Source organism: Mesoplodon densirostris, chromosome 1 (assembly GCF_025265405.1).
Source record: "Mesoplodon densirostris isolate mMesDen1 chromosome 1, mMesDen1 primary haplotype, whole genome shotgun sequence".
NCBI lineage: Eukaryota > Metazoa > Chordata > Mammalia > Artiodactyla > Ziphiidae > Mesoplodon > Mesoplodon densirostris.
In genome coordinates, this window is record NC_082661.1 from 132,125,187 (window position 1) to 132,146,860 (window position 21,674).

General features: G+C 36.2%; 1 protein-coding gene across 4 annotated transcripts in view; it reads right to left on the bottom strand.

The window, feature by feature from the left end:
* The window catches only part of YTHDC1 (YTH N6-methyladenosine RNA binding protein C1), a 35,475-nt gene extending 15,972 nt beyond the window's left edge, over window positions 1-19,503 (bottom strand). For 2 of the 4 annotated variants that reach the window (XM_060108979.1, XM_060108978.1), the window contains exons 1-9: window positions 19,096-19,503; window positions 9,308-9,409; window positions 8,612-8,940; window positions 8,060-8,492; window positions 3,139-3,228; window positions 2,619-2,672; window positions 1,955-2,049; window positions 319-427; window positions 120-237 (exon numbers count right to left, since the gene is read on the bottom strand). In XM_060108979.1, coding sequence (XP_059964962.1) covers window positions 120-237; window positions 319-427; window positions 1,955-2,049; window positions 2,619-2,672; window positions 3,139-3,228; window positions 8,060-8,492; window positions 8,612-8,940; window positions 9,308-9,409; window positions 19,096-19,123 — 1,358 coding nt within the window. In that variant the 5' untranslated portion in view covers window positions 19,124-19,503. The remainder of the gene's footprint in view (window positions 1-119; window positions 238-318; window positions 428-1,954; window positions 2,050-2,618; window positions 2,673-3,138; window positions 3,229-8,059; window positions 8,493-8,611; window positions 8,941-9,307; window positions 9,410-19,095) is intronic. The other 2 variants (XM_060108981.1, XM_060108980.1) reach the window with 1 other exon arrangement.
* Between the last annotated feature and the right edge of the window lie 2,171 nt (window positions 19,504-21,674).

Sequence of the window (21,674 nt, forward strand, 5' to 3'; positions counted from 1 at the left end):
GGACAATAATTAGAATAAATTAAAACTAAATAACTGTGGAGCTTTAACATTATTCTCAACTGGTAGCCCATTCAAAACAAGAGCAACTTTAATTATCTGCACTGAAGTGTGTAATTTACCTGCAAATCCAGTCAATTTTAAAGACACCTCCGAGCATTTTAGCATTCATTCCTGCTGGAAGTACCCAATGTATAGGAGATCCTCCATGGTGTGATTCTGAAGAAAGTCTTGCAAATCCTAGGGGAATAAATCACAACATAATATATAGATGCAAATATAATTAATGTTTTTACATATCCAAATTATTTTTACTCTTACCTTGAAATTTTCCACTCTCTCTCACAGAAAATATTAAGATAACACTCCTTGCCGATCTGAATGCAGCATTTAATTTCTTCTCATTTACTGGCAGTGTAGACCATACACCCTATATAAATAATGTAAAGATCAAAGATTGAAATTAATGTAAATATTTTATGTTTCCAATTACATTTGCAGGAAACCAAGGTTACCAATAAGCTATAATGAATAAATGTCCTATTTATTCGTAGGACATTTATGAATAATGTCGTATGTCAAAATAATGGAATAATCTATTAAAAACTTGGGAAAAATATGGAGAAAATTACCAACCTTAACAAAATCATTAAAACAATTAGTAAACAAACACATGGGGGCAGGGGGCAATCAAATCATATGGGCTAGAATTTTAGATAATAAAAACAATCACCTACAATTTAAAATCAGAACCATTTACTGTGGTAAAAACATTCTGTTTGAAGGTGAATCACAATGTGTACATTTTTTTTCTTTAAAAACTGTGACTAACCAAATAATTAAAAATGATCATGTTAGTAAATCCGTAAGTGAAGAATTTCTGTCAAGTTTCTAGCATTTCTCTCTTCTTTCTATTTAAGTTCAAATTTTCATGTATCAATAGTTTGACTGAAGAGACCTGTGTTTTATGTAGAGCTGGAACATAGTTATTATTTCCAAAGCATTTTAAACAATTCTTTCGTCATGAAAGATTCAGAGGCAGGAATGCTAATGTAAACCAGAACCTCTAATTCAGTTTAATCTGCTGATACATACTAGACCTCATTCTCACTAGGTGCTTAACTACTTCTGCCTAAATCCACTCCAGCTAAAGAACAGAATAAACTTCCACTATTTACTGTACTATTCCTTCCATCTGTAAAATTTAGTGGGTAACCCTCAACTTAAGTTAGAAATATAGGATTATTAATATTGACAGAAATACAGTTTAAAAAATGCTTAACTTTAGTTTTAACTTTCTCAACGTCAGTAGAAACTCTCTTAAAACAAAAATACAAAAATATTAGAATAGTTGGTATAAAAAGTAGATGCATTTTTGTAACAAAAACATTTTTTAAAAAATTAACCTTACGACATCCTATAGCAACTGGGCATATCCCTTTTGTAAAGCCCAGGGTGGGGCTTTAAACTAAAATTAACTCTTCCCTTTTCCTCTAAATCCAAGTGATCTTACTTCTAAAAGTAAAAGAAACTCTCCGTAAAAGAATGATTTCTTTTCAAGAAAATCTCAAGGTGTAAAACAAGCAGCAATATAAAACAAAACTGGTTAACTAAAAAAACTTTATAAAATGTATTAGTATAATAAACTAGCAATTGAGTATAGAAACACAAAAATCCAAAGAAACACGGCTTTTGTTGTACAACGTATAATTATATATTCTTCAAATATTGAACATTTTTATTTCTAAACTCATCTTCAAAAGATTTAAAAGAAAACTCAAATTACTACTAGGTTGCCTAACCAGTCAAAAAAGCAGACCCTACATGTCAACTGGACTATGGATCTCTAAAGCTTTAATGAAAATTACAGTATGTCATGTACTCAAGTGATACTCAAGTCTACCTTCACATTTAAATTTTCAAGATTAGGATATTTCAACAGAACTGATGCTAATACCTTAGCTTTGGCAAGGGACACATTCTCATGGTTGTTACTCTTTATGAGAAAAAATCTCGCATCCTGTAGGACATATTTGAGTTTACTGGTTTGATCTGAAAAAAAGAAATCAAAATTGATTAAACAGAAGCCATTATCACACAGAGGGAAATAAGTTGTACTAACTGAAATTAGCCCTCCAAAACCCAGCTAAACTTTTAAAATTCATAATCACCCATTCAACCTAGAAAGCTAAGCCACAACACATAATAAAGCAAAGCTAAGAAAGACACCAGCATTTTGCAAGAAGGCAAACCTGATATAGTAATGTTCTAATATATCAGATCCATATTTTTTAAGTGTGAAAATGGCTATAAATTTTATAGATCTTTATCACATTAACCATTTAAAATTTGCTAATAGACCATTATGCTACTAAAATAAATATAACATCCACTCTGTCCAAAAACTGTTAAGATGTCCTAAAATGTCTGCTACTGTTCTAAAAGATACCCAGTAAGAAGTGAACATGGAGCTCTGTGTAAGACTAAATTATTTTTTTCCCTTAATGTAATATATCAGAACATTACTACATTAAAACCAACTATTAATGGAGAACCAATAAGGCAAAATAATGACTTTTAAGGAAGCATGCAATGAAAACAATTTCAAATTTAAATGATACCTTTTCGGACAGCACGAACGGAAGATGATAATTTCTCATGCTTCTTTTCTGAACCTGTATTTAGCCAAAGTACATTTGTTCAGATTGAGCTTTAATAGAGATAAGACAAAATTTCTACAGTCTTGTCACATAAAGTTCTCATTCAAGACAAATTATTCTTCCTGGCGCACCCACACACACAAAAAAAAATACTTCTCAATGTGTACGAGTGTTTTGCTTTTTGGGTTGTTTGGATGTTTTAAAAAATATTTGAACAGTTTCTCACTCAGAAAACTAGTCACTGAATCATCATCTTCCAAGAAAAAAAAAAGTGAAATTCCACTTAAGCAGTAACAGAACAGGATTAAAATAATAAGAAAAAGCTTAGTTTCCTCTAGATTTATTACACTGAACATGCCAGAAATCAATACTAATGAATATTAACAAGTTCACGCTAAACTACAGCCTCCACACACTTTTTACAGCAGATTACATTAGAATCAGTCAGATATGATCACAAATAAAAGTAAAATGAGAATACCTGCATATGACTCTGATGCAGAGCTTCCACTTCTATCAAAAACAATAGGAGATATTCCTCTAGCTCTCTTCCTTTCCTTCTTTTTCTCATCTAAAAAAGAATTCAGACAAGATTTTTAAAAACATTACAATATAGGTACAGTTAATCAAATAAGAATGTATCATCATGCATCTGGATTTTGCATAATTCCTAAATATTATTCATTATTAATCCTTCCTGACCCCCTCAATTTCCTAACATGTTCCAATTCAGACAGTGTTCAAAAACTAAGGACATTTTGTTATTTCTCCCACCAATTTTAATCAAATAAAAATACACAGCTATAATTAAGAACTACTTATCCTATATATAAAAGGTCTTAAAGTTTTAAAAGGGAAAAAAATTCTGCAAAGCAAACACAACTTTTCTTTCAATTAAATTTACGGTGTTCCCTTCTACGAACCAAGTACCACTGTTTTAAGTCCTCTTTTTAAAAAGTATACTATCGGGCCTCCCTGGTGGCGCAAGTGGTTGAGAGTCCGCCTGCCGATGCAGGGGATACGGGTTCGTGCCCCGGTCTGGGAGGATCCCATATGCCGCGGAGCGGCTGGGCCCGTGAGCCATGGCCGCTGGGCCTGCGCATCCGGAGCCTGTGCTCCACAACGGGAGAGGCCACAACAGTGAGAGGCCCGCATACCGCAAAAAGAAAAAAAAATAAAAAAATAAAAAATAAAATAAAAATAAAAAGTATACTATCATTCTTCATCACAATTCCAGCTCTATCTTAGATGTCTGATGAACCGCAGAACCCAAAGCCTTTCAATTTTTTTTTTTTTTTATATTACACTATAGTAAATTAGCGACTCCCTTCTGGTTGCCACTGCTTGCTTTTATATCTTCAATTCCATTCTTCCTGACCACTTCCTTCCTGAATTACTGCTTATTTTCAAATTCAATTTAAAATTTATCTCTAAAATCTCAGCGACAGTCTATGTATTCTATTAAAAAGCTGGGAATCTTCAGTAGACAGAAGAGGTTTGCATTACCTCTAAGAACCATTTCAGGCTTAATTTGGAAGCATATAAATGAGGGCCTAAAATGGAATTAGACTCTCCTATTTCTATTGGTATTTTAATTACACCAATATAAGCACATTTACTTTTCAGCTAGAAAAAGGAATATGATGGGAGAAAATGCATATACTTATTTTTATAAAAGTTAACAGAATGTTGAAAAATAATAATCAATGATCTTTCATACAAACTCCTATTTTAAAAGCTTTAAATAAATTATTTCCCTTAATCCTCATAACAAACTCATGAGATACATAATACCCATTATTCTCATTTACAGAAAAGGAAACCTCAACTTAGTGGTGTGGTTAGGCAACTTGGCTAGGGTCCCACAGTTCCTGAGTGGCAGAACCTAGTTCCTAACTTGAAAGTACAAGCCATGAGCAAGAGAATAGAAAAGATATTTTACTTCTATTCTTTTTTTTTTTTTTTTTTCTTTTTGCTGTATGCGGGCCTCTCACTGTTGTGGCCTCTCCCGTTGCGGAGCACAGGCTCCGGATGCGCAGGCCCAGCGGCCATGGCTCACGGGCCCAGCCGCTCCGCGGCATATGGGATCCTCCCAGACCGGGGCACGAACCCGTATCCCCTGCATCGGCAGGCGGACTCTTAACCACTGCGCCACCAGGGAGGCCCTTTACTTCTATTCTTGAAAGGGGATTCTAGGTTTAAACTAGCTTAAAGATGGAAAACTCCAAGGACAAAAGTTCCTTTTCTTTTAGTTTAAGCATTTTTCCCTTTGTAATTTACTACTAATTCCTTCTCCAAATAGATGTTAACAAGAAGCTTGTAAATGATGCTAATTTTCCTAACAAGGCAAAAAGGAAGGGCAAAGCAGTACATATTGCCACAACTACAAAGCCAGGCCCATTTAAAGCTAGCAGCTTGGGAACATAATGAAATTTATATAACTAGCTATAGAGAAAAGCATTTATTTACAGGTTTGTTGGCTTTGAATGATACCTGACCTTTAAGTTTTAAAATCCTCTCCCTCAGAGTAAACTATAAGACTTCAAGAGAATAGACTGAAGCCTTTTAGTGTAAAATGAGTGAGAATCTCGCCCAAACAGATAACAGGAGTTTTTGTCATATCCCAAATCTCTTTCTCATCTATGTCTGTTTTGTTCACTGACTACACATTCTTATATAGTGTTTGGCACACAGAAGGAACTGAATTCATTGAATCAATGAGTATGGCATGTACATGAAAGAGATTAGAAAAATAAAACTGTTAAAAAAAATTTTTTACATTATTTTTTTCAAAAATTCTAGCATGTTTCTTTTATTCTTTTCCTCTTTGAAAAGTTAGGGAGCTAAGCATTATAAATTGATCACAAAGGTAATACATCTCTTGCTGCTGTTTAAAAATAATACTTTATGGTTCTAAGTACTAAAAGAATCTCTCAACAAGATGATGCAGGGACTTCCTTGGTGGTGGAGTGGTTAATAATCCACCTGCCAGTGTAGGGGACACAGGTTCGAGCCCTGGTCCGGGAAGTCCCACATGCCCCGGAGCAACTAAGCCCATGCGCCACAACCACTGAGGCTGCGCTCTAGAGCCCATGCGCCACAACTACCGAGCTCACTCGCCTAGAGCCTTCTCCCCACAAAAGGAGAAGCCACCACAACGAGAAGCGCATGCACCACAATGAAGAGTAGTCCCTGCTCACAGCAACTAGAGAAAGCCCACACGCAGCAATGAAGACCCAACACAGCCAAAAATAAATAAATAAATTTATTTAAAAAAAAAAAAAAGGATGATGCAGGAAATATAATAGAAGCAGAAGTAAGATCTCGCCCAACAATTTTTATGTAATGTTAAATATAGCATTACCATGAAAAATCTCCAAGGATTTTTTATCTTTTTTGTATAAATAACTTTCACTGCTCTTAAGTTTATGATCTCCTCTCCTGACTATTATTCTCAGGTCAAAAAAACAATTGAAAGTTATCTAACAAATAAACCTTTAACAACCACCAAGTGTGTCACTTTTATAAGGCAATTACTGAAATTTTGAGAAAAAATAAGGTAAAATAAACTGGAATCTAGAAAGTTCATGACACAGAAACTAAACTGTGATCCCTTGTATTTAAAACTCTTTAAAAACATTTTTTACCTCTGGTGGAGTTCCAGATCCACCCCATTTTTCTCTCACACATTATTATAAAGAGAAACCATTCCAAAATAAAAATAATAATGTCCTGCATACTAAATACAGTCTTTAAAAAATGTTCCACATAAGAGCTCTTCCAAAGAAAAGCCACAAATTTTCCTTTAATATGGAAAGTAAGAGTTTCAGGCAGGTATCTCTTTTATAACAGTAAGTCTCTTAACAGTTTTAATATCCAAGTTTTATAAAACTATTGGCTACCATTCAATCTGAAATGTCTAATCCACAAAAAACATAAAGTATGAATAAGTATCTTGCTAAGTATCAGCATCTAGGAACTTACTAAAAATATACATTATTACAGGCCCTACGTATTTATATAAGTCTCCCTCGTTTGACTTAAACAGGATAAACGTTCAAGTCTAAGAAATATCGTTCTTAACATGGACACCAAAAAGAAGATTCCTATACTAAAATGTTCCCTACTTTTACAGGTTTCACACATTCTCCACAATAAATGAACATTCATTCATATTGCCAATGCAATTTTTGTTCTCTATCCATTATCATAAATTATAAAATGTATATCCCATCAGTTTGCAAAAAGTATGATGGGATAGTAGAATTAAAGATTCCACAAGTTTTTTTTTTATATCAAACCCAACTACTCATCTATTCAGTTTAACTCTTTAGCCCCCTGTCAAAACCTGTCTAAACTCCCAAACCTAGAACTCTAGTGAGCAAAAGGCTAGAAGCACTTCAGCTGACAATTAGAAAATACCTGGTCATTTGCTCTTATCATTTACACTATATCAAAAATATGATTTACTAACAATGTACATTAAATGATAAAATTCTATAATAATGACATTTAACTATCATATACATCAAAAGAATAGAATTTTTCTTGTATTCCAATATTTAGTACATTTGGCCTATGTAGGAGATCTGGCTGCATCTTTACATAAGACAGCCATGAGAGTATAATCATCAGAGTGGCCAGCAGTCTCTAAGTACCCTGGCCTCTCGTTGCTCTACCCTCTGAATTTCCCCCCAAAAGAGGGCTCCCTCAGCCTAATGACTGCAACTATCTACCATTCTCAAATTCAAGTCTCATGGGTCAGATAAAGTGGCAGGGCATATAGTATTGAAGGAATGACCCAAGATGCCTCTTACCCAGTCTCTCCACAATAAGTTTATACTCTGATTTTCCATCTGGTACCTTTACACCCAGCCCTCTGGAGACCCTGCCCATCAGTCAACCCACAGGTACAAAAATGAAAGAAAAGTTTGTGCTCCCAAGAGAAAAAGAAAGTTATTTTGGTTTCTGTTGCCACATGATGGAAATCTAGAGGCATTTAACATGAAAATATTGTAATACCTAGCAGACAGGTTCCATATGAATATACTTCAAGTACATCAGTGTTTAAATAAGCTGTTGTTGACTAGTATGGAAATCTAAAAATTTATAACATTAAAACCTCAAATACATTTCCTTATAGAGAAACAATCAGACTAGTGTATTTATAATACACTCAATTTGTAGCTGGGAAATGCCTTTACTAAGATATGTAAATCTTATTCAAGTGCATTTATAATACTCAAAAGCACACTATAAAAAAAAAATCACAGGACAGTCGTACTAACATCCCCCCCATTGCCTCAAAAATTTTATAATTCAATTTAAACATGTTCAAGAAAAAAAAATATCAGGTCAATTAAAAAAAAAAAAGACAAACCTTTACATATAAAAATTAGTACCTGATCCATCTGTTCCTGAACCAGATCTGACAGACCCATCCGTGAAGGAAACAGATTCAGAATCAGAGTCGCTAGCCTCACTTCTGGTGTCATAATCATTTCCCTCTTCCTTCTGGTCTCTCTCATCCTGCTCATATTCTTCTTCTTCTTCCTCCTCCTCTTCCTCCTCCTCCTCCTCTTCCTCTTCTTCTTCCTCCTCTTCCTCCTCTCCTTCGTCATCCACCTCTTCATCTTCCTCTGCATCTTCTTCTACTTCTTCATCTTCCTCCACATCTTCCACCCCTTCCTCCTCATTCTCAGTATTGTTGCCTTGCTCATCAGAAGAACCACTGCTGCCAGTCTCATGGTCAGAGCCATATTCTTCAGAGTTCACTTCCTCCTTAGAAGACTGGCTGGATCTGCTTGCACGTCTATCCACTTCAAGCCCAATTCTCTGATGTTTAAAGAAAAAGGGAATCAGCAGTCATATAACAGACAAGGTCAGAGTGAATAAACAGTTCTAGCCTCAAAAAGAACTGCCTTCTGTATTATATCTGCAATAATATTTACTACCTCAGAACCATCTGGTGTAGGGGATTTGACCCTCCTTTCAGGATCCCTTTTCCGCAGACATGTTTTCTCAGGTTGACTCTTATAAGCTTCTCTGGAGGCACTACTTGACAAACGAATCTTCCGATCAGCTTCTAGACGTTTGTTTCTTTCAGATCTTTGATATTCCTCATTTTTATACTCTGTGACTGACTTTCCTTTTGCACTAACCATTCTTTTGTTATTGCTAACTGATGAGCTCAGTGGCTTAGAAATCAATTGTCTTGAATGAACAGAAGGCTTTTGTCGCTTTGTGTCAGTAGATTCCATTCGGTCACTTTTTCTTTTTGAACCTTAAAAATACAATGAAAAAAATATATATAAGAATTTGGGTATTAGACTTATTTCACCAAAGTTTAACAGGTAAATATATCAGAGAATAAAAGCCTCATTTCTTTAAAATGTCTTCTGAAATACCTTTACTCCAAAGTTAATCATAAAGAAAACACAGCTTTCAAACACTGGAATAAATACATGAGACATTTCCCACGTTTGGAAAAAAATATATTACTCTCATTCACATGGAATTGGGTACCACTGCTTCTTATGATTGTGCTTTTGGTGGTAAGTGCCTCAAGGAACAAGTACAAAAGCAAAGACTCTTTCTTAAGAAACTGATCTCTACTTTGCTATTTTAACAAAAATAGAAATCTTACATACCCTTTTTCTCATTTTTATCTTGTTCACTCTCTGGATTATAGAGTTCATCATCTTGTTCTGGTACTTCAGTCAAAATATCATCTAGAACATTAAGTTCTCCATCTGGAAGCAAAAGATTAAAAAGTAACAGGGAAAAATCATTAACATTAAGCATTTATTTTTGAGTACTTACTGTGTTGAGGTTACGGAAGTATGAGAACATAACCTTCAAGGAGCTTTTATTTCAGGATCAAGACACAAGAATAATTCCTATAAAACGATATAAAGTAAAGGATACGATGCACAGCTCTGGTCTACAAAGCCAGGAGTATATATCCCATAGGGTATGAAAGGATATACTGGGGTACAAAAAGAAAAAGTGAGACCTTCTGTATTTGTAGCTCATCCTTTAATGTCTAATTTTTGTAACTGCTTTAAAATGTGCACAATAAAAATACATGTGTATAATTTTTAAATAAACATACATTTATCAAATATTACCATTTTACAGTCGAGAAATCTGGCAGACTCCAGCTTAACCAAGTAATCAAGGTTAACATCACTAGCAGTGGGTCAAATCAACAACATGGACCCCCTGGAATGATGCACTATGAATAGAAAAATTCTGTGATATTCCTATGCAAAACCTAAACCTATACATGAGTAAACAAACATCAAACCAATCCAAATTTAGAGGCATCCAAAAATGTCACAGTTCATTCATGAAATACAAACACTAAGGAAATACTTCAGATTAAAGGAGACTAAAAGATACAATAACTGACACAGCACATGATCTGAGACAACTGAAAAACTAGTGAAATCTAAACAAAGTCTGTAGATTACAAGTATCAATGTCAATTTCCTGATTTTGATAGTACTACAGTTAAGTAAAAGAGAATTCTACTTTTTAGGAAATACATACTTAACTATTTAGGGGCAAAGAAGCATCATGTCTATAACTGACAAAAGAGGGAGAAAGAATGAATTAGAAAGACAAATGTGGTAAAAATGTTGACATTTGTGGAACGTGGCTGAAAAGCAAAAGAATTCTTTGTACTATCCTTACAGCTATCCTGTTTGTCTGAAACAATGTCCAAGTTAAGTTAAAAGAAGAAAATTACTGACGGGGTACACAATCAAAAACATTTGAGGCTGCTGGCATGGACTATAAAAGTATAACTTGTTCAGACAAGGAAACTATTGACTGTAATTGATACAGTCAATGATCGTGAAAATTTAGAACTCAGTTTTATCACCCCATCACCTTCCCTACACCCAACCCTGTCCAACTGGACAAAATAAGTCTTAGAAATACATGCAACTATGTATTTACTACTTTAAACTGATTTTTTTTCAAATAAGGCACTAAAGCTAATGGTAAATGTTTTGAACACTAAAAAGCAAAGCCCACTAAAGTATAGCAAGGATTATTAACCTGAGGTCTATGAATAGATTAGATGGAGTTCAAACATCCCCCAAGAGGGACAGAAATCAGTGACTCAAGAGAACTAAAACTGATAATATAGGCATAATAAGAAGGAAAGCAAGGTTACACAGGATATGGAAAAGGTAACAATGCATCTTCCTCTGTGCTTGGAGTCACTGCTGCTACTTAATAACACTGACACATACACACTACTATGTATAAAATAGATAACTAATAAGGACCTACTATATAGCACAGGGAACTCTACTCAACACTCTGTAATGGCCTATATGGGAAAAGAATCTAAAAAAGAGTGGATATATGTATTTGTATAACAGATTCACTTTGCTGTACACCTGAAACTAACAAAACATTGTAAATCAATCATACCCCAATAAAAATTAAAAAAAAAAAAACACTGAAAATTACCTGTGCTTGGAATAGCATCGTAACTGATTTCTTTGAGTGGTAAGAATGCTTTTCTGTACTTTACCATTTTTCTAAAATGAATATATACTATACAGACTGTTATCATTTTTGTTTACTTATTTTTTAAAATGGTACTGAAAATCAAGATACGCCAACCAGAAAGGCTTCTCTCATCCTCTGGGTTCATGTTTTCACTGAGGAAATTCCCTCAAGACCTGAATGGTGGCAAACACAATTTCTGGATGCTATATTGTAAATAAAAAATAAAAACATACAATTTGATTTTTTAAAAACCCAAGCTTTATCAGATATTCAATGATTCTTAGGTCAAAGCTCTCTAGTCAGTAAAAAAGTGGGTCCAACAGATTTTGAAGAATAAGAGATCTGTAGAAGCAAAAGAAAAAAAATAGAACTAAGACAGCAAAATAGGCAATTAAGTAAATACAGCGTTACACAAATCTTTTCATGAAATCACTAGTTCCTGATTAGAAATATCCACTTCAAAAGCCTGAACATTCACATGAACTTTTATACATGCTAAATCTAGACATGCTAAACACAGAATGAAATAACTGTGCAGGTTAATTAATCAATTTAAATTTCAGATATGCCTAAATCATGGTTTCCCTATAAAAAGGGTATTACTGTCTTTTAAAAAGCTTTAACAAATAATTTTATTAGTCAAATTCAAAGATTGGTTGCAGTTTTAGAAAGCATCTACAGAATTTTAAAATAATCAATACTTGCTTTTCTAACATTTTATCACTTTCACACATATCATACATGACACACACAAGGTATGTTTTAGATCCAATACTCTGCAGATAAAGAAACAGAAGCTCAGAAATTCAAGTTGAGCAAATTCACTCGTCTAGAGTTCAGGCTTTCTAAATTTACGGTTAAATTAGATGGGGGTCATTAAAAGCACCTTTTTTTTTTAAACATCTTTATTGAGGTATAATTGCTTTACATTTTGTGTTAGTTGCTACTGTATAACAAAGTGAATAAGCTATACATATACATATATCCCCATATCCCCTCCCTCTTGGGTCTCCCTCCCACCCTCCCTATCCCACCCTTCTAGGTGGTCACAAAGCAGAAGCTGATCTCCCTGTGCTATGGGGCTGCTTCCCACTAGCTATCTATTTTACGTTTGGTAGTGTATATATGTCCATGCCACTCTCTCACTTTGTCTCAGCTTACCCTTTTCCCCTCCCCGTATCCTCAAGTCCATTCTCTATGTCTGCGTCTTTATTCCTGTCTTGCCCCTAGGTTCATCAGAACCTTTTTTTTTTCTTTAGATTCCATATATATATGTGTTAGCATACAGTATTTGTTTTTCTCTTTCTGACTGACTTCACTCTGTATGACAGACTTTAGGTCCATCCACCTCACTACAAATAACTCAATTTCATTTCTTTTTATGGCTGAGTAATATTCCATTGTATATACATGCCACATCTTTACCCATTTATCTGTCAATGGACACTTAGGTTGCTTCCATGTCCTGGCTATTATAAAATAAGCATCTTTAAACAAAATATAAGAAAACAAAACTACAAAGTATCACTGAAAGGTCATGTGCACTAGTAGATTAATTCCAAATTAGTGCACCAGAGAGCTCCATATTACCAACATTATAGCACCTTAAATTTACTTTAAGATCAACCATAACATCCTCACTTGATGGTCTACAAATTTTTATCCGTATTATAGTCTATGACATCAAAAACCTAACTGTGATTTTATCACTATATTAGCCAACTAATAAGACCTGCAGGACAAATTCAGCCCATGGCCTATTTTTGACTGGCAAGATATGAATGGTTTCTGCATTTTCAAGGTTGTGTTTTAAAAAAAAAAAAGGAAAGAATATATGACGAAGACCTTATGTGGCCCACAAAGCCTAAAATATTATTTTCTATCTGACCCCCTGATATAAAAGATCACATTTTAATTTACTTCCCTCCACCACTGAAATCGCTTATATATTTGCTGAAATATGATACATAGGAGCAAGAGATTTGTATTTGGAAGCAAGAAAATCCAGGTCATCATTTAAGAGCTAGGTATCTTTAGGAAAGTCCCAGTCTGAGCTCCAGTTTCTTCACCTCTGAAAAGAGGCATTTAGAATAAAAAGATCAGTGTTTGGGGAAGGGAAGGGGGTGGACGGGGCAGTTATTTGATGCTCTTGAACCTTTTGTTAATGACTAGGGTACATGATACACAAAATCTGGTCCAGCACATAAAATAAAATCCTCTTTTCTCAATAAGACAAATGCATAAATGTTCCTACTATCTACTGCCGTAAGTTTAACATGCTACCCCAAAAACTTGATGACTTAAAACAATACAGTAATTTACTATTATTGCTTATGGTTCCGAGGCTCAACTTAGGGTCTCTCACGTGGCTGCAGTTAAGGGTTAGCTAGAATCATCTGAAGGCTTGCTTATTCACATGCCTTGGCTAGGAAGACTCAAAACAGCTGGGGTTCCTACGGCACTCCTTTCTATGGTCACTCTCCCCCATGACAGCTTCAGCGTAGGCCAACCTCTTTCATGGTGGTTTAGAGCTTCCATGGTGGTTTAGTTTAGGCAGAAGCTCAGCAACACTGCCACAGTATTTTATTCAGAGACAATCACAGAAGTCTACTCAGGTTCAAAGAGAGGAGCCATGGACTCCACCTATTGTTGGTTGAAATGTTAAATACTTGATAGATGTTTTCAAAACTACCACCACCTGCTTAGTTTTGCTTAAACTTAAGGATTTTAATTATAAATGTAAGGAGTACTCTTAAAAACCAAAATCTGGTTTAAAAAGGTGAGAGAGTTCATAGTACTGGGTTATAGAGCTAACAAGCTGCTTCCTCTGACCACTTCTTTCATTGGCTAGAGAAAGGAGTTTGTATATTTTTTAATTCATGTTTTCAATTTAAAATAAATTAGTTATAAAGAAAGATTATTTTAGTAGTCTCAGAAGCTACTACTATTAAAGACTAATCTATCACTGGCATATCCTTTTCAGAAAGAAATAACTATGTCCTTAAGAGATAAAGTAACATCCACCGGTTCTCTAGGGTGACTCTCTCTAAACTACTTTAATGTTTTAAATCACTCACTTGATCCTGAAATTTAGCATTATTATTCTGTATAGTGATATGTACATATACAATTTCTTCACAGTAGTTTGACAGCAGCACCTTAAGAATATTAGCAATAAAATGAACAAAGGTTAGCAAATGCCAGGTTAAGAATTCTATATAAAAAATAATTCAAATGCATTATTTCCACGGTTAAAGCACTTCATTTTTTTTGAGAAGTCTAGATAAAGAACTATACAGTCTTTAAAAAAAAAAACCCTTTTAAAACCCTGAAAATTGTGTTTTAGATGCCACAACAAAATGAATTTTTCCACAATATGTCAGTGCAACAAATTAACTCAAATGAAACACAAATAAACAGTATTTCCATTTACAGCTAAAGTTCAAATCCATTCAAAGTTATACACTAACAGCCTGTAGGATGAATCTAGCTCTTGGATGCTTTGTTTTTGAAAGAGCCAAGGATTTAATATAAAAATCCAGACCCTACATTTGTAAAAAAAAAGACTATTTGATCACTAGGGGCCCAGACTCCCATCTGAAAAAAACCAGATGGAGCAGTCCTGATAGTCTTCTGTTAAGACACAGAGAAGGTAACTTATGTCAAAGTTTTGCATGAGACAATCTGGGTTTATGCCCCATACATCAGTGTATTTACTAATATTGCCTGAACATATACCATGCTTACTCCTTTATTCTCTATAACCTAACACTCACCATTACCTACTGTACTAAGTAAGTACTTTATCTGCCTGACCCTAGAATGCATATAAACCCACAACTCCCGAACAACACTGATGTTAAATAACTGCAAAAAAATTTAAGGTTCAAGACACTGAGGCACAGGGACACCAAACTTCAGTTTTAGTATATATGATACTTTGTGGAAGAGTAGGAATGCTAAAGTGAAAAAGCCTACTCAACTCCAGTGGATTAACTGCCTTGACAGAATGCAAGTGCCATGTCAGATCTTACAAATTTTCAAGAGGATTCCCAAATTCAGATTTTTATTTGAAATTATCTGACTTTTAAATGCTGCCTCAATTAAAAACAAAACAAAGCAGGCTGCTGCTTGATTCGTCTATGGAAATGCAATAATCTGTGAATGTTTTGCATTCACAACATATGATGTTTTTATATGGACTTCATTATCATCACTTGTTTAGCAAGCATAATCTTAGTTATCATCACAAACTATCAATATTATTAACAAACTGAGTTTTGGGAAAGAGGTACAGATCCATGGGTATAGGAAGCAAAACAAGGAAATAAAAAATATCCCAAATGAAGCCCAAAGAATTAAAGTACTGTGACTTAAATCTCACAGTTCTGAATCCAAATTTAATGCTCTTTCCACTCACTCTACCAGAATTACACCTCAACCTTGAAATTCCTGGCCCAGGAAGGCCACAAACCTTAACTCCAGGGCTGTCAGTGTAGAAAATTAACCTTTATCTGAGATGCACTTCATTTTTTTGACCCTGGAAGCTTCTGGGTCAGGAGGTACAAAGTACTATTTATTTCAGGATCCAGCATCAGACTAAGTCCTGAAATATTTAAAGAAAAAAAACAAAACAAAAAAAAACTCGGTACTTAAATATACTACTTATTTTGTTTTCCAATACAGGGCACCATAACACATTACAGTTTTTATTTTAATTCACTTAATATAGTTTTAGTCAGGTTTGGCAATGTAGCAAGATTTCCTGGAGGCTCCCCTTCTGTTGTGTTTTACATTAGACCAGTCTCAGTTACTTTTTTGTCATTCAAAACCGTCATTCTTCAAGAAGTGTAGAGACTTGGATTTCCTATCCCATCCAAATTTCCTGTCTTCCAAAATGCATACAATTGAAGTCTAAGGAGGGCATTTGTAATTTTTTGTCCTACTTCTATTATGGGTAAAACAAATATATCGGAATATCAAATACATACTCTATGCTTTACAAAGCCCTAACTAAAGTGGATCAAGTCAATCTAACCCTAAGGACTTACTATAGTGAGGGCTACAGTGTGTATATACATATATGTGTGTATATTTAACCATGCATACATATTTATATGTATTTGCCTGCATGAGTGTGTGTACGTATATAATTTAAACTGGGAAACTCTTAACTTTGGACATCAATAGCAAATATCACATAACTAGTCATAACTAGTCAGTCATTAATGAAGTCCAACCTTGAGCTAATGATTTACAATCTTCTAAATCATTTATTTGAGGCACTGAGACATAATTACTGTACACCAGGAACCTGGTAAACAAGACAGACATACTCCTGGCCTTCATGGAGCTTTCAGTCTGGTAATGCAGAAAACATGTTACTTTCGAAAGTGGTACCTCATTATTCACATTTTAGATACATTAAACTTGTGTAATTGTTCTTCAGAGAGAACTTTTTAAGAGCTTAAGAAATAAAATATAAACCAGGTGTTTATAATAGAAAACATAGAAAAATGGCAATTAACACTAGTTAATACCACCAACATTCCAACATCTTCCACATCCACTTTTTGGACAATCACCACAGGAATCAGGAAGCTGGCAAATTCTCCAGTTATAGGCTTCACTTTCTAGGTATGGGTATTACAGAAGCATTTATAGAAGGTAATGTCTGCTTATTACACAGCTAATGTGCAAAGCCCGATAATCCAAGGACTTTATGAATGAAAGTTTTGTAACTGCTCTGTGATTTATAGCAAATTTCTGCAACTTAAACTCATTTCTTATCAAGATCTTACACAACTTACGGAATCTTTCAAGAAAGGCCTTAAGGTTTGTGACATGTCTAAAATTTGTGACAGGGCTTACCTTTATAATTTCCTAGTGTTTCATATAACATAACTGATGACAGTAAGTACTTAGCTTCCCATTTTTCCTTGTTCAACATGATAAGAAAGAGTCAAGCATTAATTCTAATTCTGGCTATTATTCTAGCTGTTTGACAAAGATCAAGAAAGCGAGACATCCTAGGCCTCAGTTTCCATACATGCAAAGTGGGTTATTCTAGAAATCTGCTCATTCCAAAATTAAATAAGCAATTCCAGTAGGTATGTATCTGCTAGCTTTCCCAGTAAACGAGAGACAATCTTAAACTATAAGTACTTACATCATAAATTCTGAAATGAAGCTGAATTATGAAAATTAATTTTTAAAAAACTACACAAATGTGAGGCCTTTCAGAAGCTGGACAATTTAGCTGGACAATTTATCCTAAGTACTGCTAATAGGTGGCATTACTACTTCCCAATAATAGTTACAAAGTTTATGCATTTAGACGTTTTCATCACTAAATCCATTTCTAAAACAAATTTTTTAAAACATCACCTACTTTTTTTCCTCCGTGTACAGTATTGTGTCTACTCCATAACTGACTTACAAATATGTTCACCTTAACAGACACTGAACTCTTGAGAAGTACTGAGCTTTTACTCATTTTTTATCTAGTTCATCTCACCCACCACAACCACCACCCACTCCCATACACACAGATCATAGATTACACTCTGAAACAATCAAATGTTGACTGAATTAATTCTTCCTGATTAAAATCATCTACTTAATACTACTTTACTACTAATTAAAAGCAGTTTCTTTTATTCACTAACACCATGCAATCCTATGAGCACATTCCTTCTGGACTTCTCAAAAGGAAGGGAGAGGATTTTTAGGATTCGTTTAAGGAAGGAAAATTAAACTACTAAAACCTAATCACCGAGCTGCTTTGAGATAGGAGCCATATCTTAAACATATTCCCACCCACTCCGTTTCCCAAACTTGTCCCTATTATTGAGCAGTTCGCTGATTCATGAAGACTCTACTTTTAAGGAGAAAAATTAGAGGTCACAAGTCTAATGGAACTTGACTCTACAGCCCAATTAACAAATCCCCCCTCCCCCAAATCAATTAGCCACACAAAAGAGTAGATCCGTAAAATACAGGACAGCAGCTGGCCAGATTTTTATCAACTATAACTTTTCCAAATCTATCATGGTAATCTTAGGGTTGTAAAAAACCTTAACGTACCATCCAATCTAGACCACTCTCCAGACTTGTACTGATTCAGGATCTACATTAACATCTCCACGGTTTGGAAGGTCGGTATTTAAAAAGACATGACATTTCATTCTGGCAACATCAGTTCTTCCCATATTTCAAAGTAACCGTAGCCCTCCGACTCTCTACAAATTATATCCATTTGTTCCTGGTTGTACCGTCTAGGAACTACGCACAACGTGTGACTATCACAATAGCGGCCAGGATTTTTCCTGCCTGGCCTAAATCACATAATCATCTTTTCAAACATCAAGTTTTCCAAAATAAGTATCTGAAGAACCAAACAGGCCATTCTTGCCACTTTGCCTATTTAACAGAACAGCCAGAAGTTTACTCGTAGACATTTCGCGAGATTATCTACCTATACCACTTCTTAAATATGCTTACTTAGTAGATTACCAGCTTTAAGGGTATTAAGGGTTTTCGAAATTCAGCCTAACAGAAAAGGCTGTTCTGAAGATACGCATTACATCAGCATACCACTACCAGGAAATAAACCTAAGGGCCTGCAACTCAGAACAGGCCTTCTCTCAGCCGCGCCCAGGACAGATAAACGTTAAGTGAAGAAGGGAATTAGGATCAAAGAAAAATCCAAGGCTAGATGAAGTGTTAGGTTATATGAAGACCGAGGACGAAAGGGCAGGCCTGGTCTTTTCCAATGAGTCCAAGCGTCTCGATGGGGAGACCGGCTCCGCGCGGAGCAAGCTAACCTCCCCTACCCACAACGACGACCACGGCTCCGTCGACCCACTCCCGAGCCCCGCCTCCGCCCATCACCTTTCTCCGCACTAACCTTTCTCCTCTCGGCTGTCGGCCGCCATTGCTCCCCTCTTGTTTCCGCTGCTGCCGCCGCAGCCGCCACCGCCGCTTCGACGCGACTCGCGCGGGCGCCGCAGCCGCGGCAGCAGAAGCACAGGGGCGTCCGTCAGTCCGTCCGCTGGGCTTGCGCGCTTCGCACGTTAGCCTCTACCACTCACCCTTCCCGACTCACCCTTTCTCCCCACTTCTTCCCTTTCTCCCTTTTCCCCTTTCCTCCTTTCACTCCAGCCTCCCCCACCCTAGGCCCAGCCTTCCCGCTGGGGCTTAGGGACGGGAGGCGGTAACGGGGAGGGAAGGGAAACAGATGGCGACAGCGGGCGGCGCTAAGATGGAGCCTGCTTCCTGCGTGAAACAATCCCGCTCCCAAAATGCCCTGCGCTGTTTACGCTTCGTTCCTCCCTGAGAACGTCCCAGTGCGGAGAGGGCGGGGTCGCAAGTCAGGCAAGAACGTGACGTAACGTCAGCACGTCGCCCCGCCCCCCGCAGCCCGGAAGTCCCTGGAATGAGTTTTATTTCTAGTGATAAAGGTCTCCCAAGTTTGCAGGGATCCTGCCGCGCTGGGTATTCCCAGGTGGCTCAGGTTTTTCACCTGAAGCGCCTATTAACGGAGCTTCCAGCCTCAAGGCAAAGATGCTTTCTGTCGCTCCGCGGAACACCTGATTCAGTTCTGGAAATTGGAGACTTATTTAGGACAAGTCTGGGCCAGTCCCTTTGCAGCCACCACTTTCTACTCTAGGTACCGGATGTACTTTCTTATTTGGTACTACAGGCTTACCCAAAGGCAGCACAGGACACAACCAGCTCACTTGTCACAAAAGCCTACTAGTTTCGTTTTTAACTGGGGAAGGGAATTATATTGTATTTTAAAATGGATTTGTAATTCACGTAAATTTTATTGAAACATTTATCGAGGTCCTGGGGTACACAGTTGATTTAAACAGACTATTGAGAAATTAAAACTACAGAAGTGACGAAAAATTATTTTACATGATATGGTAAGAGATATCTAAGAGGAAACTTGCTTAAAGTTCATTGTCCAACGAATGAAAATGTAATTTTGCTTCACTGCTCCATAACTGAGTTTATAAGGGGGAAAAAATTTGAAGAACAAAAAAAAGTAACAGTGTTATAGACATAAAAACAAACTACAAACTTATGGCAAGTTTAGAGAAGGGCAGATCTATGGTGTCTTGGTCTTTGATTGCCCTTTTAACATAGAGACCAAACTGAAGGCAGTGGGAAAATTTTAAGTAGTGGGAAAACACGAATAGAGATTCGTTTGGAGCCATCAGGAGGGCTTGAAGGGAGAAGAGAGAAGGAAATCAATTCAGTAAATATAAAACCCAGCTTTGTATCAGATGCTTAGGAATCAAGAGTGAATAGGACAGTATTTCTGCCTTTCAGGAATTTTCAGTATGTATAAGGAAGAGACAAGTTAACAGGAAGTTACTGTGTAAAAATAATAGCTAAAAATTGTGTGTTCTTACTGTGTGGCAGGAACTGTTCTGAGCACTTGACCTACACGATCTGATTTCATCTTCCAAAAACACAATTAGATTAGTATATTACTAGCTCTATTTTACATAAAAAGAAAGTGAAGTAATATGAAATTAAAGTGCCCAAAGTTATGAGTAGTAGTAAGTAACATGGCTCAAATTCAGGCAATTTGGATCCAGCCACCACCTAACACTGCCTTATGTGGAGTAAGCTCAGAATGTTATTGGAACTTCTAGGGGTATTTCACTCAGACTGCTGGAGGGTACAGAGTAGAGTAAAGGAAAGCTTTCTGGAGAAGGGAAAATAAAGCCTAGTTGAGATCTAAAAGCCTGCTAGCCTAGGTAAAGGGGAGAAAAGACAAGGGTGGTGGGCAGAAAAAATGGTTTTCATGTTAAAAAAAAAAAAAAAAAAGGTCCTAGGTGGCAAAATTGCCCATGGTTCAATTCAGGTTGATACTCAATGGTTATGTAAGAAGAAGCTGAATCAAGAAAAGCATTATATATGTTCTACTCACTTATTATTTCAGTCAACTAGTATTTATTAAATTCCTATCCTGCCCCAAATGTTGTAATAGGCTCCAGAGTTAAAAAATATACATGGTATAGAATCTGGTTTCTCTTTTCAAAGAGTTCAAGTTTATGTTTAGTGAGGGAGACAAAGAAAAGTAAAAAAATAAAAAGTCATGACGAATTCTATGGAAGAAACAAGAGGCTGATATGGCAAAGGGTGGGGGGAATGGGTGGAGGCTTTTTATATAGAAAAACTAGTAAAGTCCTCTCTGAGGAGGTGAAGTTGAGACTGATACCCAGGAAAAGGTGGAGATAAGGGTCTTCCAGGCAGAGGACAGCACACCCAAAGGCTCTGAGGGAGAAAGAGGCCTTGGTGTGGTCAAGGGTCTAAGGAGAACACCAATGAGCTGCCACCCAGATAATGAGTGAGAGAGCAAGTGGCTGAGATAATGCTTGAGGGACTGGCCACACCTTAGGAGAGTAAGGGCCTAATCAGGACCCAACCCTAAACAAAAGCAGTATAAGGTCTACAGAGAAACAGAATTTC